Source organism: Anguilla anguilla, chromosome 6 (genome assembly GCF_013347855.1).
Source record: "Anguilla anguilla isolate fAngAng1 chromosome 6, fAngAng1.pri, whole genome shotgun sequence".
Taxonomy (NCBI): domain Eukaryota; kingdom Metazoa; phylum Chordata; class Actinopteri; order Anguilliformes; family Anguillidae; genus Anguilla; species Anguilla anguilla.
This window is the reverse complement of record NC_049206.1, coordinates 18,173,909-18,195,098: the sequence shown is the minus strand read 5'-3', so window position 1 is coordinate 18,195,098 and position 21,190 is coordinate 18,173,909. Positions and strand designations below refer to the sequence as shown.

At 38.4% G+C, this 21,190-nt stretch overlaps 1 protein-coding gene across 1 annotated transcript in view; it reads right to left on the bottom strand.

Annotated features, from left to right (window-relative positions):
• plppr5a (phospholipid phosphatase related 5a) overlaps positions 1-21,190 on the bottom strand; it is a 42,759-nt gene that overhangs the window by 10,918 nt on the left and 10,651 nt on the right. Inside the window, exons 2-4 of the mRNA XM_035424049.1 lie at positions 13,747-13,879; positions 7,019-7,269; positions 1,134-1,310 (exon numbers count right to left, since the gene is read on the bottom strand). Coding sequence (XP_035279940.1) covers positions 1,134-1,310; positions 7,019-7,269; positions 13,747-13,879 — 561 coding nt within the window. The remainder of the gene's footprint in view (positions 1-1,133; positions 1,311-7,018; positions 7,270-13,746; positions 13,880-21,190) is intronic.

The following is a 21,190-nucleotide window of genomic DNA, read 5'->3' as shown; positions in this document are numbered from 1 at the left end:
AGTGGTCACTGATGTTTCTGTACACCAGAGGAGGGCAAAACTGTCATATACAGAGATACAAGAACAGTCATTAACTTCCACTAAAAAAATATAGCTAAAAATTAATGCATGTAAATGTTAAATTAAAAACTAATTCATTAAGAACAGAAGTTGGGATTCAATTCTGAAACATATAGACCTTCTTCCTCTCCTCTGGTTTTATATGGGATTTCATATTTAATGCTTCTACTTTATTTTACTTGTTTTTTTTATCACTACTATTGTTTTTATAGCTAGAATTATTTTTATTATTGATGGTTTATTATTTGTATTTTATTATTATTATTATTATTATTATTATTATTATTATTATTATTATTATATTGTCTCTTTACAATGTTGCTGTAGCACTTTTATGGATCTTTTTTATCTTTACTATGTGAATCACATTGTATTGCACTCTTGCACGAAAGGCACTATACAAGTTATGATTTGATTTGATTTTAATTATTGGGAACTGAATCTAGGTTACAAATCCAGTTCCTTAAACATAATTCACTGCTGCCACTATTGTAGAATACAACATGCCACAAAGAATTAACTGACTTTTCTGAGCGCTATATTGTTGTAACACCCAACCAGTCCAAATATCTGAAACATCTTAACTTTCCAAAGGTTAGCTCAATCATTGACCTTAGCCCTGCAAAATGTGCAAATAATCTGTGTGTCTCTCATGCTAACATGTATTAGCTCCATACAGGAGCAATACCTATACGGCCAACATTGGACTTCATAACTGAACACAGCTTGCATATCAAATAGTAAAATTTGAATAAAATATTTCTTGCATCTTTTTATGTGTGCGCTGCATTCATCATGCCACATACAGTATACACATCAGAGTATAATAGTACTATAGTAGTATAATACAATAGCGTCTAAGTTTAAACCTGGTCTGAGAAGGTTTGAAACGCGAACGCATTATTGACCACCAAACTTGCACAATGCCAAATGTTTCTATCGGTATGCCCCCTATTATGGCGATTAACCCATGTTGATACAAATGAGTATGTTGCAGACAACGACTATCAAACCTGGCGCAGGCAATAAATATTCCAATTCTAGGATACTCTGAAGATGAGAACATTCCTTACCATGAATGTAGCTATAGCTCCTCCGATGATGAAGCCGACGATGACATCAGACCAGTGGTTCCTGTACTCTACCACTCTGTTTATTCCTGTCAGGAAGGCCAGACAGATGAGGCCCAGAGACAGAGCGGGCTTTGCTAACCTCGTGCCTTTGTTCTTCACAGTGCATGTGATGTACATCTACAGGACATAAAAAAACACACAGACACAGAAGATTATCACTGCTCCCTTAGCATCATCAAATAATGTGTGTGTTTGTGTGTGTGCATGTGTGGTGTGTATGTGTGTTGTGCGTGCGTAAGTACGTGTGCATGTGTGAGTGTGTGTGTATGTGTCCCAAGTACCTGTGTATCTGTGTCTATGTTTGTCTATCCGTTCATTTGTGTGTTTGTATATGTGCAGGCACAGGCCTGTATGCGTGTATGTGAGAGGGGCACTGCAACCTTTCAGAAGGACTTGCTGCCTCATTGTTTGTCCTAGCTGCCCCCACCATCTGTGCCTGTGCTGGGAGGACAGGCTAAACCCAGACCAAGGCCAGCTGGGATGGAGCAGCCATCTTCAAAATCTGCCTTTCTTTAATGTTGAAGCTTTTTCTGAAGCCTTTTATGTATTATAAAATAACAGAGTTAATATACTTTGACAAATGAATTGGACATAAAAAGTAACAAAAAGCGTGATCTTCATCATGGTAATCCATAATTTATCAAAAGGCTGGTTATAGTTTGTGTTCTGAATTTAGAAACAAGGTTAATGATGTCAGAAACAAGGTCCTTAATGATCCAATACAAAATTCTCCAGCAGTTCCCAGTATTAAAACTATTTTTGTTATCATGATTTTAAAAAACAATTCAAAATGAACACAATAACGACTGATTAACTGTATTTATTCAATTTGGGTCTATTATCAATAGGTATTAAAGAGTGATGATTTTGGTCTGCCTTAGATGCAAAAATGTAACAACAAACAATTTCAGACATATGTCTTCACCACAGTCTGATGAAATTTTGCTCACAGTAAATAAAATGTAAAAGGAAAAGACTTAAGATTTCAAAGGTGCTTACTGTAATAGCGTTCAGCTACTCTTGTGAAGTGCTGGGGGGGTGCAAACTACAACCCAACCGAAATAAAAAAAAACTGTGCTACGAGCGATGCATTTGTCCCCAGACATCATCAGGCTGAAAAGGCTTTTGAAGGCAGTGCTTTAGACCAATGTCTTATGCCTCAGTAATGCTACCATTAGTTTCCTACACGCATCCATTCAACTTGGCCCTGTAGTTTTTCATCTTTCCATCTAAAGAGAATGTGTCACATTGTGTGTCACAACAAAGGATCAAACCATTAAAAGTGTCAGAGTAGGGAACACAAAAGCATTGATCTAACTTTCATATTCTGGACTTAGATGTAAGACACACCATAAAAGCATAAGTATATGCTACCTTCAAGCTGCCTCATATTTTACATTATAACCTTGGAAGTCGTAAAACACACAACAAAGACTATCAATTACAGTCCATTATACCGGTACCAGCACAAATGAATGTGTTATGTTGAGTTTTCATGGTTCTAACTGTACTATGTGCAAAGTTCCAGCCATCCACAGCACGTACAAGTCATAGACATAAGAATACATATATCCAGGACTGCAGCTCTAGCCTAGCAGTAATTACTCAAATACGTCACCTTATTATTCTTCTTCATCTCTCCCCTCAAGGTATCTGTATGTGACACCAATAATTTAAAAATGTTATTTATACATCAAAGTGTCAAATGCAACAGACCTTTGGGTATATACAACTATTTCCATCAATTCCCCATTCTGAACATGAAAAGAATACATTTCACAGAGCATGTGCATGTCTGCCTTCTTGGAAGTGGCTACACTCTGCAGTCTTCCAAGTCCTGAATATTACCATATAGAACAAACACTAACAGTTACAATAATACCAAAACATATGAAGGCACACTTTATATGTTTTAGATTTAAGGTACTTTGCTTCCCTATTTACATCTGTCTGCATCATGCAACTAGACAGGAAGGTCTGCTGGAGGCCAGTGGAGGATCTGCATGTGTACAATGAATTAACTCACTCAGACCTAAGGGGATGATCTACAGTACCTAGATTAACCATACAGATAGATAACGTAGATTCCGTTGACGTGTGCCTGTGCAGTCTGCTGTGTTTAAATTGCCCTTTGCTCAGTGCACTCCACAGTTGTTGCTGTAAATGGTTCAGAGACATTAAAAGCTGCCACTCATTGAAATATTAAAGACTTTTTGCAGAGTAACATTATTGTCTCTCCACTGTGAACTGGTTAAAAGAGCGCACTCGATGTGAAGTGGGAACGGGCACTTAGTCGCCCAGGAGTGTCCAACATGTCATCTCTCCTTTAACACCACTCACCTCACTTTCAGTACACAATATTTTTGAATAAATTGTTCCTCAAGCAGGAACCATCCAACATTTTACTAATGAATACTGTATTATTGATAAAGTCTGGGTGAACAGAAACCGTCCGTTGTTGCAGAATGATGTGACAAGAGAACAGAAAAGATGTACAGTATCTGGACAAGGCAATGTAGTGTTTCAGTGTTTCTATGTGTTATGTGGGATGGTAAGTGCTATGTGGGGATGGAAAAGCTGTGCATTTCCCATGCGTGTAGACTGCCTATACTATTAAGGTCAAATACTGTACCTTGCTTCGCTCAAGGACTCCTCATTTCACATAAACAGAGGCTGGTTTAACACCTATATAAATCCACAGATTTAGAGAAAAACCTTTCAATTTACAAAACTGACCAAACCTAAGATCTTTCTTTCAGGTTAAATACAAACACAAATCTCTTGTCAGTAATTAATGGTACCATGCTGAAATACATAAATTAGTGAGTGCCATTATGTTTGAAATTTGGTTTAACTTGAGGAGATAAGATGCTTCTGTACATTTTAGAATTCATTCTCCTGATTATACACTACATTTACAAAAGTATTTGGACACCTGAACATCACACCCATATGTGCTTGTTGATTATTTCATTCCAAAACCATGGGCATTAATAGGGAGTTGGTCCCGCCTTTGCTGCTGTAACAGTCTCCATGCTTCTGGGAAGGTTTTCCAGTAGATTTTGGAACATGGCTGTGGGGATTTGCTTCCATTCAGCCACAAGAGCATTAGTGAGGTTGGGCACTGATGTTGGATGTAAGGCCTGGCTCGCAGTCAGCCTTCCAATTTATCCCAAAGGTGTTTTAATGGGGTTGAGGCCAGGGCTCTGTGCACACCAGTCAAGTTCTTCCCCACCAACCTCAGAAAATAATTTCTTTATGGAACTTGCTTTGTGCATGGGGGCATTTTCATACTGAAACAGGAAAGGGCCTTCCCCAAAATGTTTCCACCGTTTGGGAACACCCTTAGGAAGCAATCTTAGACTTGTGTACGGCTGCTTGGCCATGGAAACCCATTTCATGAAGCTCTTGGTTGCTTAGGATCTTGGGTAGTTCCTTTTGGCCGCCACACTTTGCTCTTGCCATCACTCTGACTCTAGTGAATCTTGGTCTCATCGACCCTCAAGACCTTTTTCCAGAAGCTCTTTTTGGTACATCAACCGGCGACCTGGCCATCCTGCTTATGTGGGCTAACTAGTGGTTTACATCTTGCAGTGTCTCCTCTGTAGTTTTAGTCATTAAGTTTTCTGCAGACACTAGTCACTGACACAGCCACGGCTGCCTCGTGAACGATGTTTCAGATCTGTTGGACAGGTTTTCAGTGCTTTTTATTTGGGACAAAGTTTGTGTACCAACAAACATATCTTCTTTGCTGTGGTGAAATAATCTCTCCTCAATTAAAAATTTTTGTACCATTTTATTTTATCATTCAATCAGCTGTATTCAACCAGCATTTGTCATCCACAAAACAATGCATGAATAGCATTTTCATTATTTGACAGCTGAGCTTTGAGCAGTTAAATGTCGTGCCTACACCATCACCACCCTTCACAAAACAGGGCTACAGTGCTACAGTATGGTAGCTATTGTTCTATTGCAGTGTTACATCCAATATTCATTCCACCCATTTTGCTCTTCTTCAGTTTGACTGATATATTTAAGCAAGTGATCCTTTTTTCCTCATCATACAACACACTGTTTTTTATTCATGTCTAAATTCTCCAAACATGAACTGTTGTTCTATGACTGAAGGCACGGTCTAGAAGGTACAGACTATCCATATATACAGTCCTGACTTGTACGATCCTAATATCTATGTACTGCTAATGTAAGGCATGAAATTAAATAAGATATGAAATTCCATCAGTAAGCATAAATAACAAGCATGATATATGGTTGATGCATGGACTGCTTTAAAGTGTGATACATATAGTGACAGTATAGTGATATATTTTGGTGAGTGTAGTGAGGACAGAATTGTGGATACAAGCATTGATTGTTGTGCACTCTCCAAAATAGGCATTCTAACAGCCCTCCGACTAAAGCAGAAAATCTGATTTCTTTGGGGTTTTTTTCACACCAATTTCTCTGAGACATCGTTATCAGTTTTTTAAGCACCACATCAAACTGTCGTCTGCCTACAGGATTTTGAACAATGGCTTTGAATGAGAAGCAATTACTCCTAAGTACTGGATAATCTTGAAAGGGCTACATACTCCAACTGAAATTGGAAATAAGAGAAGACAAAATGAGGATTCTCTTCTTCACAAGGAATGTCTTTAGTCTTGCAGCGTGCAGTGTCTAATGTTGCCTTAAACCTAACTGGTATTGAATCCACAAAACAATGCTCTGACATTGTGCCTCTGATTCAAATAACCAAGTTGGAGGAACATGTTAATTAAAAATCTCACACCTGTCAAATGTATTTGTTTGAAGAACAAACTGTGATAATATTGTGAAATTTCAGTTCTTCTCAGATAGTAAACTAAAGTGACATTCTGCACAGAATATCATCAGCTATTATTCATTCCATTTGGCGTGCTGGGGGTTCATCCAGTTAAAGCACCGTTCTGGTGCGTGGATAAGCCCCAAGGTCTGTGCCAGCGTCGACTATGACTGTTAGCCCCACATGGTGGCGTGCAATTGCCAATTGCATCAACCAATGATGGGAGGGTTCAGTTGGTCAATCGGGTGCCTGTGGACTGCTTGCCAAAACTGCACGTCGTCCTCTGTGCGAGATTGGCCGTGGGCTGCAGTGTGAAAAGAAGCAGGCTGGTGACACCGCATGCTTCGGTGCAGAACCACGACTGCACTCTTCCAAATCAGCAGCCGGGATCACTGCATGAATAAGGCTGCAAGTAGCTAACTGAACATTCTGAATTAGAGGGGGAATCGGACATGTAAAATTTAAAATAAATTTTTTTTTTTAAAAGCATTGGGCGTTTCATATCATGAAAGGCGAACCAAATGTCCATCAAAACCAGGGAGCCACATTCCGAAGTGAAATTCAATAAAATCTTTCCACACTTCTCCTTCATAACATCTAAGTGCATTCTCTTCATCACACGCAAAAAACGACAGCACAAATCTGCCTGCCACCACAGGTTTTGTCTGAATCGACAGTAATAAATGTACCCACCAAATCAGAGTTCCAGTATCCCCACTTGACATTTTCTGATGATAATCAGGACAAATGAAATTCACTTCCCACATGAAGTGTAAAAAAATTACCAGTTACAATACAACAAAGGTGTTCCCTATGGTGTCATCAAAATACCAAACGTGATAAAAATTTAAAAAAAACATATCAGAACTTCATTCAAATTTTCAACTTAAATTTCATATTTTGGACCACTGAAATTATGACTGCTTCATAGAACAAATGCACAAGAAACCAATTGTACATTTGCAGGTGTAAATATGAGCATAAAGCAGCTTATACTTACAGCAACATAGAGCGCGGCGTAAACGCTGAGAGCAGCCTCCTTGGAGGGGAAGGATTTGCGGGCGCGTGTGACATCATCCTCGTTTCCCGTGCAAACTTCCTGCTGGTTGATGAAGATGGCGTTCTGTTGGCAGCCCAGGGCCGTGTAATTGGGCCGGCACACGGTCAGGAAGTGGGGCGCCAGGTTCCCCGTCACCACCTGGCCAGCGTTCACAAAGATGTCCGTGGCGAACAGTCCAAAGGCGTACACACCTACAGAAAAAAAAGCACGTTCCCAGTTCTGGCAACCAACATACAAAATGTAGTTGTCTTGTTTTTTCTGAGTCGTTCATACCCCCAGTAGCTGGGGGGAAAATAACACTACCACACACTAGGAGAAAAATAAGACATGTATAGTTATGAAAATGGTAAACAGCAATAGCACGTATTGCCTAAATTGTAATAAATAAATAAAAATAAATAAATAAACCCATTGGCTAGATATCCAATTTGTCATTTCAGAGGATGATGCATGCGGAATCTAATACACAAAATCGCATGGCTATGTTGACTAATCATGTACTGAAGACTATGATGAGTAAAATTCAGAAGCGGGGGTGTCCACATTTTTTTCCCCATGCATTCCGCTGCATGTCAGCACTACACTAATGCTGCAAGCACCTGACCTCATTGTGAAAGACTATAAAGGTAGGCGGTTAGCATTGTATAAATGTGTCACGGAGAGTTGTTTAAATTCATCCCACTTCAAGGGATGAAATTATAATGAGTCACATAATGGGGCTTGGAGCCAGTGGGCCCAAAGCTGTTGGAGTGGCACTAACAAAGCATCGTTGGCAGCCATGCATTAAAACAAGCAGGAGTCATTAAATCACAGGAATCCCTATAGGAGCACCATCAGTGCCACATTAAGTCTGTGAGCAAGCCCTGACGGCTGGAGAGCGGTGAGCTATTATTCGCAGTCCTGGTTGAAGCTTTTCCGGTCCTCCAATCAGGGGCCTCTCCTTTTAAGCACAGCTGTTCCACTTTGAAAGTCCATTTAACTAGAAACATCTGGCATTAAGCACATTGGAGGGTACAGTGTTGAGAGGGCCATAATGGCTTCCGTTCTAGATGGAAAATGTCAAATTTAAGTCAAGGCTTTTCTAAGAGAAAATGGGCAAAAGGGAGTGAAAACATCTTCCTGGTGTGTTCTTGTATTTTCAGTTTTTGCCAGTGAATCAAAAGCAGTGCTACTCATTGCGCTATTTTCATTTGCATATTAATGTTCTGTGAATCTCTTTGACCATTTAACTGATGTTATGGAAGCACTGAAAAGGTAACACACCTTAACTTTAGTCAATGCAAAGAAGAACTGACACATAGTCCTGGATTCTACGTTGCAAGAACTTGGGAAACCTCACTTTAATTAGATTGATTAATTTAATTCAGCCAATGAGCTTCAAATAAACACTAAATGCCACCTCAGGTGGTCAGATCCTTAGTGCAACCACCTGGGCTGCCTTGATAGCTTTGATGCTAAATATTTTCAGCTACATCACAGTGGCGCCCTGCGGGCAGAGTTTGGATCAATTACTCACTGGCATAACACTCCCTTTACTGTCTCTTTTAGAATTGTGGTGCTATATAAAATATAGCAACCTCACTGCAATAGTGGCACCCACAGCATTACTTTGGTTAGTCATTAAATATAGCCAAAATATAAATTCTGAATATACAAAAATGTTTAGTATTTGTACTCCAATTAAAAAGGGGAAATCCAGGCTTCATCTACTGTCAAAGTCAGCTGGACAAAAAACATTGCTATGCACTGGTACACTGCTCAATTTGTTAGAATATAGCAGTATGCTTATTTTAGCTCCTTGGTTTGTTCGGCTGTCAGGTAATTCTGATGGTTCTTAGGAAAAGCATGTTTCCTAAGTTTATTTCCTGGGTTTGCTGGGAACCTTGGAGAAACCAATCAAGCAACAGTAAGAATGCTCAAAGGGTTTCCTTCTATCTTCCTACAGTGAGTCCGACAGTTCCTTTCATGTGATTTCCACAGTTCTTCTGAGTTTTAACCCAGAGCCATCTTCAATTTAAAGGGAAATTAAGAAATTGCTTGAAATACCACTCAAAGGAACAAAGCAGAATACTTTTTTCCTTCTTTCAAAAATTACACTTCAGAAAAGTGAGTGTGAGTCAATACGCAAAAAGTTTAAGGCCCTAGATCATGGAGTTGCAGGGATCATCATATGAAAGATTGCGGCAACAATTCTTATTCAGGATTCTTTGGGTATGAAGCGGGACACAAAGTCAGAGAGTGCAGATCTTTGTGTGAGAACAAAGGCTTTGATTCTGTTCAGTGGACAGAGAGACCAGCGTACTAGGAGGAGAAAATATCCAGTCTATCGCAGAAATGTTACCATCCACCTAACAGTAGAGGCAGGATTCAGATAGCCAAAAAAATTATTTTTAGGGGCCTGCAAAATTTCTACTGCCAACACTAGGGTTTGTGTTGGGTTTCACTTTATTTAAGATGTTTTCAAGATGGATTTCAATTTATTTATTTCTATGAGAAGATTTGATAGCTTGTGTGCTCTATAATCCAGTGTTTGTGTGGATTCAGTGAACAAACAGAGTTCACCAAATGTTGGTTGAATTGGTGAACATTGCAGCCTCTGTAACATGTATTTTGCAGGAAAGGAAAAACTAACAATACAAGACAGCAGTTGGCCACACACTAATGGATGAAATAAAGCAAAAGTTCTTATAAGGAGCTCTAAGTACTCTAAAGTACACATCAAAATACAGGACTGGACTGGTATTATTCTGGTCAGGCTTGGTATGGTTTTCAGTTCACAGCCCAAACCATACTCTGACCAAAGGCAACACCACTCTGAAAGATTTCTCATTAATTGCCTTGAGATTCTAATGCAAGAAGGCCTCAACCTCCTTCAGGTATAATGGACAATTTCTGAGGGAAACACCTTTTAACAATGTTTTTAATCATTTTAATTGGGTATTTGCATGAAAAGATCTTGTGGCTAAGTAACTTGTGTTAAATTATAGGGAATGTATATATATTTGTTGTGAACATTCTAACTGCAACTTGCAGATAACCATCATTTCAGTCAATGTTACCCAAGTAAATGAGTCACAGAGTGCTGTAGTAGTTCTAGTAATGAGGACTAGAGGGTTGGTCACAGTTTCAAATCAGGTGGCACAGCATTGTGTAGGCTACCATAGATGATGTGATATGAAAAGATCTGAGATCACAAGGAGGAACCTTATTTCTTCCTAAAAGCAAGCTCAGAAGATGAGCCAGCAGGTTGTTTTCTCTGGCCCATTGCCTGTTCAAGGGAGTTATGAGCTCTATAGCACTCACCTCCTTGAATCTATGGCTTTCCAACTGGTGCTCCATTCATAATACAGACTCTGTCAATAATTGGCCCACCTTATGGGGACAGCAAGATCTGCTGAAGAATGATGGTCTTCACCCTAGACATTCTGGTGCAAATCAGCTTTCATGGAACATAGCCCAGACCCTTAATTATGATTATTATTGGCTATCAATAACAGGTATTCAGGCATGTTGCCTCTATTGAGCCCTAGGTCTTCTGAACTAGTGAGCACAACTTACGAGTCCCCTTTCCTTTATATCAGGGGTCCTCAATCTTATCCAGAAAGGGCCGGTGTGGGTGCAGGCTTTTGTTCCAACCAAGCAGTTACACACCTGATTCTACTAATCAAGATCCCTTGCAAAGAAGACTCCAGTGTTTGATTAGCAGAATCAGGTGTGTAACTGCTTGGTTGGAACAAAAGCCTGCACCCACACCGGCCCCTTCTGGATAAGATTGAGGACCCCTGCTTTATATTAAATGTAATCCTATTAATTTTGTAAACATTTGCACTAAACATTTTTACTAAGCCTATTGACATTAATCACTGATACACGTTCTGGTTCTTTGGAGACTCCACTTTATTCGATATCACATAAGCAAGGGCTTGGGCTATCACATATAAATGTTAAACGCTTAATTTCTAAAATTGCTTTTATTAATATGTGGACTCTTCAAACCAATCCAGACTTGTTTTATTATTATTACTGAGTCTATCTATTTTAGATTGCTCTGTCTGGTTGGATATAATATGTTCAGGTCTGATAGGGAAGGAAGAGGTGGAGGTGTTGTCAGTTTTGTGAAAAACTTATTTTAATGGCCCTGTTTTCATGTCAACCTCATTCCCAAGGCAATTTGAATGTTCATCCTTAAGCAAATGTCTTGCAAATAATTCTCAATGTATCACCCCCCTTCTGCTCACTCTTGTGCACTGGATAATTTATGTGAATATTTATCCAAGTCGGAAACTTCCTAATTGTTCATTATTGGTGACACTAACCTTGACTAGTTATCCCCAACCTCTGATAAGCAAAAAGAAATAAGGCATAATCTTAATTTAACACAGTTAATAACTAAGCATCGTCATAGAAGAAATTCAACAAAATTCAGTGTATTGGATATCATACTAACAAACAGACCTTATAGTTATTCAGCTACTGGCATTTTGTCTAATGATCTAAGTGATCACTCCCCAATAGAATTTATAAGAGATACAAAAATGAACAAATACCACCCATGTATTATGACTAAAAGAAATTTTAGGAATTTTAACAAGCAAAGTGTTTTTACATGACCTTTACTTTTGTGATCTGGCAGGTGTTTCTGACATCTCTGACTCAGAGCTGGCTCTTGAGTACTTTTGAATATTTTTAACTGAATTTCTGATCAGTATGCTCATAATCCCTACGAGGTAAGAGTAAATAATAGATCAAACCCATGGTTTTCACATGAATTATCTGAGCTTATGTACAAAAGATATGGCATGGGCTAAAGCAAGAATGACAGACTCCTCCTTTGATTGGCTATCCTTCAGACAATTAAGAAATCGATGTGTGACCTTAACATGGAAGGCCAAATCTATCTGTCATCCTTATCCCATAGTGTTGGGAATTCAGCAAAATTCTGGAAAACGTTAAAAGTCTGAAATTCTGCCCCCTCAATCCCACTACAAATTAAGTCTGTATCAGATAGTATTACTGAGAAAAATTACACTTGTAAAGATTTAAATAGCCACTTTGTCTCTGTGGGTCACTTATTTGACAATCTTAACACATTACAGGACTCTGATCATAGCATATGCCTTCCTGCCTCATCAAACTGTCCAGTACCTGGAAACTGCTCGTTTTCCTTTAGGCAGTTTGCAGAAGAGGAAGTGCTGGATGCATTACTAGCTATAGACATAAAAAAAAATCTATGGGTGTTGATAATCTGGATTCTGGCCTTTTACAACTAGTTAGCCTTTTATGACTAGAAAATCTTTCAACCTCCTACCCATAATTTAAATTTAAGTCTAATTTTTGGAAGTATCCCTAAAGAGCGGAAAGCATGTGTTTAGAAACACAACCTATGCCACCAGGTCACAGGAGTGGACAACCCTAGCGGTAACATTCCCTATATCTGTGGTAGTAAAAAAAAAGCTTTTAGCTTCTGTGCACCACACATGGAACAAACTTCAATGTTCTTTAAGACTGGACACATGGGTGTCCTTACAAGAATCAAGCTGATTGTGGTGGACTGGGTTACAAAGGAATGCAAATGTTTCATATAGTTGATTTGCTTTTCTGCCTTTGATTCATTTGTGCTGTATTTTGTACTTTGTCTCACATTGTATTATTGTTGTTTGGAATTTTTGTAAACAGGGCTCACCTGAAAAAAAGACTCTAGTCTCAGTCAGACCGCCTTCATAAAATAAAAGATAAATAATATAAAATAAATGTACAAATTATCCAGCTGTATAAATAGGTAATAAATAAGAATGTGAGCTAAGCCACTGTGTGCAAAGGCATCTGATAAGCAAAATAAAATTGACAGTAATCTAAAGTTATAATATATAATAATACACACAGAATTCATGCTGCATAGTACAGCCTTAAACAACTATAATCACTTTGCTTATTATTTTAAGATGGGTCTCCTGATTTTCACATATAACTGTGCAATCTGGGGTCTGCCTGAGCCAACTACACATACAGTGTATTTCTCCAATGCAGTGACCATACAGCTCAGCTACTGAGTGACAGAATGAATAGTGGTGTGCATTAGAGGATTAGAGCACAAGCTTGTCTCCACAGGAAAATGCTACAGAGGAGTCACCTCCCGAAGCACTGTGATGAAAATTTTTTAAATGCAGCAATTCAAACCGTGACCATGGTCCGTATCATCCCCTGGTGCTTTTTCTGAGCCTTTGGCTGCTTAGTTACTTTGAATCATCACAAGAATCCATCACCCCACTCCCAAACCATGATTTCCGATGTGACCATGACACCACATGTTATGGGAAAAATCAGCACACTACTGACTTTTATCTTTAAGTTCCAGTCACAATCGAGCAATTATCAAATAAGCTCACCAGTGTTTGTGAAAAAAGAAACAGGCACTGATTAATACAGAATAATAGATAGAGACAAATCGAATCCAGGTCCAGAATCTATCAGCCCACTTGATGTGTGTTTAACTATCTGTTATGTTTTACTAAAAACCAATGGGAGTTGTGATTGAGCCTGTCCATCTGTCAGATTCATAAACCCACAGACCCTGCCATTTTATTTCTTTGGACAACCATGAACAGGATGAACATAAAAACTAATATCCAATACAATATTCAACAAACTGCGAGGTAGCAGTGACATACCCAGAAATCGAAAAGTCCTGCGAACAAGAGGGTTGAGGTAACAGCAGTCCCCCATCACGATGATCTTTTCACGGTTATCCAGATCCTCAGAAACATACTGCAGCAGAAACAGCACAGACTCTGTGGCTGTGATCTAAGAGGGGGAAGAAAAACAGAAAAGGTGAATTATGATCATAAAACCATCAAGTGAGTGGCTGAACATGTATTGTAATTAAAGTTGTAATGTCCCCCCGACAACACACACACACACACACACACACACATACATGCACAAAGTTGGGTACAAGAGAAAACCATGTTTATTAAATCAGCATATTATGTTTTTGAGATCTACAAATCTCAAAGGTGCCAGAAAGACAAAGCCCTGTCTCTAACATTACCAACATGCTGTTGAAGCCTTGTTAAATGATTTAATTTACACAATTTACACTAAAGTACATTTTCTGCTCAAGAGCCCATGAGAGGAACCACTTTTCCAGAATTTTAGAGGTGAAAAGATCTCCAAGGAAAACCATGCAAATAAATGATCTATGTAGCACAATGGTAAGTCTTAGGTGGTAGTGTAGTATAATGGTTAGGGAGTAGTAGCTGTAAGTTGCGGGTTCGATTCTCAGCTGGGGTGCTGCCGTTGTACCCCTGAGCAAGACACTTAATCTGAATTTCTGCAGTAAACGTATCCAGCTGGGTACATGCACTGTGTTTAAAAACGTTATCTGTGTAAATCGCTCTAGATAAGAGCATCTGCTAAAATGCTGAAAAGTAAATAAGCAGTGCAAATCCCCCATGGTAAATACAGTCAGAACTGAGTTCAATGAAAACTTGCCCTTAACTCTGCACAAAAAAATGAATGTAATTGTTCTGGCTGGTATTTGTGAAGAAGATGCTTAACTTTTGCATTTAATTGAGTTGAAAGATTTGAAAAGTTAAGGACAAATGTTGCCTAAATCCAGGCCTCAGTGACTCAAACTTAAACCCATGCAGCATCTCACTGGGGATTCAAGAGTACTCAACACAACAGTTAATTAGGATTTATACTTCAAGGTATGCTGTTGCAGCTAATTCTACAGATTAAATAAATGAGTTACTCCCTCATTAACAATTTCAAAGGCAGTCCAGCGCACACTGGAAACAGCTCTCTGTCACGCAGACAGTTTCCATTAGAAACTCCCTCTGCTATTTATCAGCAGCAGATCAGCAAAAGTGTTTTCCATGCAGTCATATCCTGCTCAGGGGCTATGGGTTGAGAACTGCCAACAAGTAGAAATTGATTCTCCCTTTTGAAAATAACAGCCTTGAGACTCAGCTTCCCCCTTCTATCACGCGCACCAAGATGGAGACGTCTCCCGATGCGCAACGGAGGTTGGCGCAGCCCTCTGATTCTGCACTGCCGTGACACAAGTGCAGACCGTTTCAGGTCACAAGCCTGATTGGATATTTACTACAGGACATAAATAGTGCCTAGGAGTCCTATGAGATGACAAAACCCATCGGCTGCTTAGCCTGCTGACTCTGTCCTTTAGTTGTCTTTTGTATTTGGCTGCCTCCATAACCCCTTTGTGATTAAATTATTTTAAATCAGTAAAAGGGAAGATATGGGAACTGACTTTATATCCTGAGGATCCCGGCTATAAAGTTACTACTGTACAAGTCCAATTGTTACGATCAACAGATAACTTTCAAAACTGTTCCCTGTGCTTGTGTGCATCGAGTTTTCATTTGGAAACACTATCCCCTTAATCAATTTTATGGTACACACTTATGCAAGCACCACAAATATTTATATTAGGCATATGTAATGACACTTAACTTAAAAAGGAGATGTTCATCATTATCAAAGTTTGCCAAGATTATTTTTATTATTACTACATCTCTCATGATGCATACTGCAGAATTTGAAAAAGCCCAAGACCTCATATTTTAGATTCTACAAAGAAAAATACTTACTAAGTATTGGGACTATGAGAGGCTCAATCATGTATTTATTTTTTAATGATAACTTCTACTAATGTCTTTCTTCTTCTCTAGAAAAGTTTGTGTCAAACATATTTACTGTACATGTACTGTAATGTACATTCACTGCATTCACTGCAGTAAAAATTATTTAAAGAATACAGTGAAAAGCCCACCATATTCATATTGTCAATGTTTGTTTTCAACTTTTCTTCTCCACAGTTGGTAATCAACAATTACTTCCTTCAAGTAATAGTTGTGCTAACCACACCTCCACAAAGAGCACTGCAGAAGAAGCATATTCTTCCAGTGCACTCCTTTAACCAACCCAATCTTCGGCAGGACAAAGCCAATGTTCCAACACTTCACTCTCTGCCAAGTGTTATATTAAACTTAATGAATATTCATGAAGTGCAGAGCATCCTTTGACACAGTACTGTCTTTGTGTACACCTAATGAAGATTATTCATAAGGTGCATCAAACTGGAACAACTATGCAGTTATTGAGAATGAAGGGAGGTCCTCAGACTACTTTTTCTTTTTTTGTAATATTTTGATAATGTACATGAAATAAAAAAAGTAAGTGGGCTACATACTGTTTTTTTCTGTGTTAGTCAAATGTTTGGTATGTTTGAACCTAGAATAATTGCTAGCACATTCAGGGGAGTTGAAAATTTCGTGATTTTGGACTTTCAAATTTAAATGTAAACTTTAAATTGTCAGCAACTAAATTTTCCAATTGTTCAGAACGTTTAACCTTTTTAACCGTTTTTCTTTTTTAATAATAATAATTGTAATAATTAAATTAAGTAAACCATTCTAGATATAAAAATGTAAAAATGTACATCCCAAAACAGTATATTAGCATTAGAGAAAATAATAGTGTACTCTGTATCAATTTGAAAAGGTTAGTGGGGGGGTGGGGGGGGATCGTGATACACGGATATCGGGCCTCACTCACAACCTCTGGCCTCCCGTCTCCCCCTCCTCCACCCCTGCACATACGAGTGATGGACGACTGGTTTTATGGTACGCGAGAAGGAGATGCCGGTAGAAACATCAGTGAATCAGAGGAGGTGTGAATCAGCGGTAGTAAATCAGCTGTGTGTGAGCACATGCAGCACTGAGGTGCACCGTGAACCTGAGAACCCTTGCAAAAGCCCTGGCCTGCTGCTGCTGAAAAAAGTCTTAGGGAAAAGACTGTCCTCCATTATTAGCCATTATTTATATTATGCTATGCCATCTGGCATAGTATACAAGATGCCTTCATGGTCTCAACAGGTTTAAATAATCTTCTGGGTCCCTAATACAGGTGCTGCATTTTCTAGCAGGTTTCAACGATGGTTCCTGTTTTGAACCAAAAAATGTAATGTTAGACAAAGGAAACCTTAATGTTAGACAAAGAGTAAACACTAAACATTTTTTTAAATTATTTCATTTATTTCATGAAAAAAGTTATCAGACACCCATATATCACCCATGCAAAAAGTAATTGCCACCTTAAACTTAAAAACTGGTTGCACCACCTTTATCAGCAATAACTGCAACCAAATGTTTCCTATAATGATATCAATATTTCACATCATTGTAGAGGAATTTTAGCAAACTCTTCTTTGCAGAACTGTTTTAATTCAGAAAATTGACATTAACTGCTTGTTTCAGGTCTTACCACAGCATCTCTACTGAGTTCAAGTCAGGACTTTGATTAGGCCACTCCAAAACTTTAATTTCAGTTCTTTTCAGCCATTCAGATGTGGACTTGCTTTTGTGTTTTGGATCAATGACTTTCTGCATACCCCAATTACGCTTAAGTTTCAGTTCATGGACAGATGACCAGACATTCTCCGAAATAATTTTCTTGCACAGAGCAGAGTTCTTTCAATAATGGCAGGTTGGTCCAGGTCCCAAGGCAATAAAGCTTCCTCACACCATCAAACTACTACCACCATGTTTGACTGTTGTATGATGTTCTTACTGTGAAATGTTGTATTTACTTTATACCAGACATAATGGGACCTGTACAGTCAAAAAATTTCCAATTTTCACTCTGTCCATAGAGCATTATCGCAAAAAGCTTGGGAATCATCCAGTTGTTTTTTGTAAATGTAAGATGAGCACTGAAGTTTAAATTCAACAGGGCTGGCTGCAATTGAGCCTGGCTGTGTTCAATCAGCTAAATCTAATTATCAATAAAATTTGGTACATTTCTGTGCAATTATGTCCAATTACATCGTATTATGATCTATAAATATACGTTGAACGTCAGAAGATGTGGCATAAATAAGTCGACAATTGCCCTATTAAGACAAAACCGCAAATATTTATGAAGGTGGGCAGTTTCTGATGGAAATCATGTGGGAAGTGGACATCTCTGTTTCATTGTTTTAGGCAATTAAGTAGATTATATACTTAATATAGAATCAATCTATATTCAATATAGCATGTCAAAGGTTGCATGTAAACTTAAAAGTGATCATATTATCTAAAAACTTGAAATGCAGTATCATTCACAACAAAATTGTACCATTAATTTACGGACCATTTCTAATAGTTTTAGAGGTTTTTTCACACACTTTTCCCTATAGCCGGCTTAGGCAGCTTTAAAAATACTTAAGCATCCCACCTAAGTCATTTCTACGCAGGAAAACCCCTGGAAGATGCCCATTTCAACCTCTACAAGAAATGCATCAGCTTCAGGGGCTCACTTTAGTTTTAATCTCCTTTTGCAATGCCAGCTGCTATATTTCTGTTGTATGGGAAAATATTATACAGTGATGGATGAAATCCATCCCAGTGTGAAGTGCTCCCAGGTTGCTCAGTACAGCCACTTCAAGCAGTGCAATATAGAAGAAACAGGGTTCCACTGGTGCAATAAGAACCCAGTTCGTTCTCAGAGGTGCTTGGCTTCTCTGCAGCAAACAGGGTACAGAAGATTATAGACAGAAGAGGGGAAAAGCAATGGTAAACAATGAGTAAATAGAGATATGCAATTTATGAAGTGTAACAAAATTATTTTATATGTATAGTCAAGTCATCCCATGTTTGCTTTGTACTTTCAGCAAACATGGGATGACCTGACTATACCTACACCAAACAGGTAACAACCACATTTTTAAAAGAAAACGCAAATAAAGTTAAAAAAAAGAGAAAGAAACCATGCAAATGTGTTAATTAGCTAGTTGTTGTGAAGTTGTTTTTGCAGTTGGCTGCGGTGCATTCTCACAAGACAGGTGATGGAGTAAAGGAAACCAAAGCACAAAAACGCAGTAATAAAAATGAAATAAAACATTAGCCAGTTGCATTCTGTATCACACATGGGAAGACATTTTATGTATGCTCAAAGACAAAAGTCAACACTGCACTTATAACTGACCATATTCCTAATGGTCCCCTAAGGCCTATGTGTCTGAGCTCTGAATCCCTGGCAGCTGAATTGCACATCATAGCCCACAATAATATAACACAAGAGAACAATTCAAAGAGTTCTTCGTGATTCAAGCATTTCTCACAAAGGAACAAAAATGCAAATTCTGTACCATTAGAAAAATGAATATCAGAGCTTGAGGAAGAACTCTAAACAGCATACCTTTTAGAAGGACATGACAGAACCCAATGACCATAACAAGGAAATTGCAATCTTGCTTTTTATGAACTTTTACAACATTCATGTGATGTGCATACACACCAAATTTTAGGGAAGCAGTATATTCAATGTAAATGAAAGTTATATGTTCATTTTCTAACAGATAGCAAATATTTTGACATAAAGCAATGATATATTTATGTTTAAGTTTTCATACATTGCTTTTAATTCCTGGCACATCAATAAATGCAAACATCCTGGCACATCAATAAATCCAAACAAAAAGAAATAGAAACTATATTTTTGAATTACCATTTCCTTCTTAAAGAAAGATTACATTTAAAAGACTAGGATCACAGGTACAACAGTCATAAAACAAAACATCTGTATAAAAATATGTAAAGGACTGAGGAACATCAGAGGATTACACGTCAGGGTAAGCATCACAAATGGAAAGCATATATTTTGCAAGCTTCTCACTTCCAGTATTTGAATAAACCATTTTTAAAAACAAATGTAACACGTGCCAATGAATATTCTACAGCATGTATTTAAACTAAGCTTCAGGATTGTTAAACCTGGGCTTTGTAACGAGAAGCAAAAGACAGGGAAACTAATCTGTTCACGATTCGCCGAAAACCCATCCAGGCTCACAGGACTGTGAAGAGGAATGAGCATTACTCACTGTTCACTAATAATAGCAATCATGGCATCCTGGCCCACAAATGTCAGACAATATAACCCTGATGAGAAACTGCTCCCAGAGCCATTGGAGGAAGAGTGCAGCCTCCCTGTGAGTCTTTAGTTGTGAGAGCGCATTAATGCTGCCAATGCGCTTGTAAAAAGAAAAAAACATTTGTGTGTTTGACAAAGATACAGTATTGATCACTGTTTTTCATTACAGAACTGCTGGAGTATGATTTGAGAAGTGTTCGGGGCTTCTGCACTAAAAAATCTAAATCTCAATATCTGGCCAGCTTTTCAGTACTTTCACAGCTTTCAGTACTCGAGAGCAAAAGGTTTCCAGAATGACCACTAAAAGCATGTTTTTATAGGTCCCCAAGTTGTCTTTAGAAAATTTATCTTCATCTTCTTTTCTGAGCAGGTCCTCAATTTTCTGACACGTAGGTATTGTATAAACAAGTGTATGCTCTTGTAGCGACTGTAAAGGGGTGGAAAATAATAAAAAATAATTTATCATGGAGAGATGTATAGACTACACATTCACCGAATATCTATTCAACGTTATGTCAATAACTATAATAAAACACCTTCCAATTCAGACATAAAGTCTGTATTTAAAAAACCTCTGAATTGTATGGCCGTGGTTGGGACCGCCCTGCCACCCCAACTCAGTCCTCAACGCTTCCAAAAACGTACCACCCATCAGTAACTAAACACACGTGGCTAGCAGGGCTACATCTATCTATCAAGAATGATTGACAGCTTCACGGCTGCGAGTGCAATCAGGCAAATATGGCCATATATGTATGAGCCAGAAGAGGATCCTTAACCGGCTCAACCAGGAACAGCCCCAGCAACAAGTTTCAGGAATTTGTACAATCCAATATGTCTCTGGTTATAAGTTTTAAAGCTGTCTGGTTGTGTGAAATGGTCACTGCACAAGCACTAATCGTGCCAGTGCAGCCATAGCTCTTCAAAAATGCCACCCATTTCTTCTAAATTGCATCATTCCTGGGAAACTGAAAAAGAGAGGAGATGGAGAAAGTGGGAGAAAGAGCAGGTTGGAGAAGGAGGTAGATTGAGAGATGGATAGGTAGAGAAACTAAGAGTGGAAAAATAGTAAAATAACTTACAGCTGACTATTACAAATCTCTATTTATAACGTGGACAATGATTCTCCATGACAAAGGAGTGTTTAGCTCAGTCCTAAAGGCTGATATAGTGGGA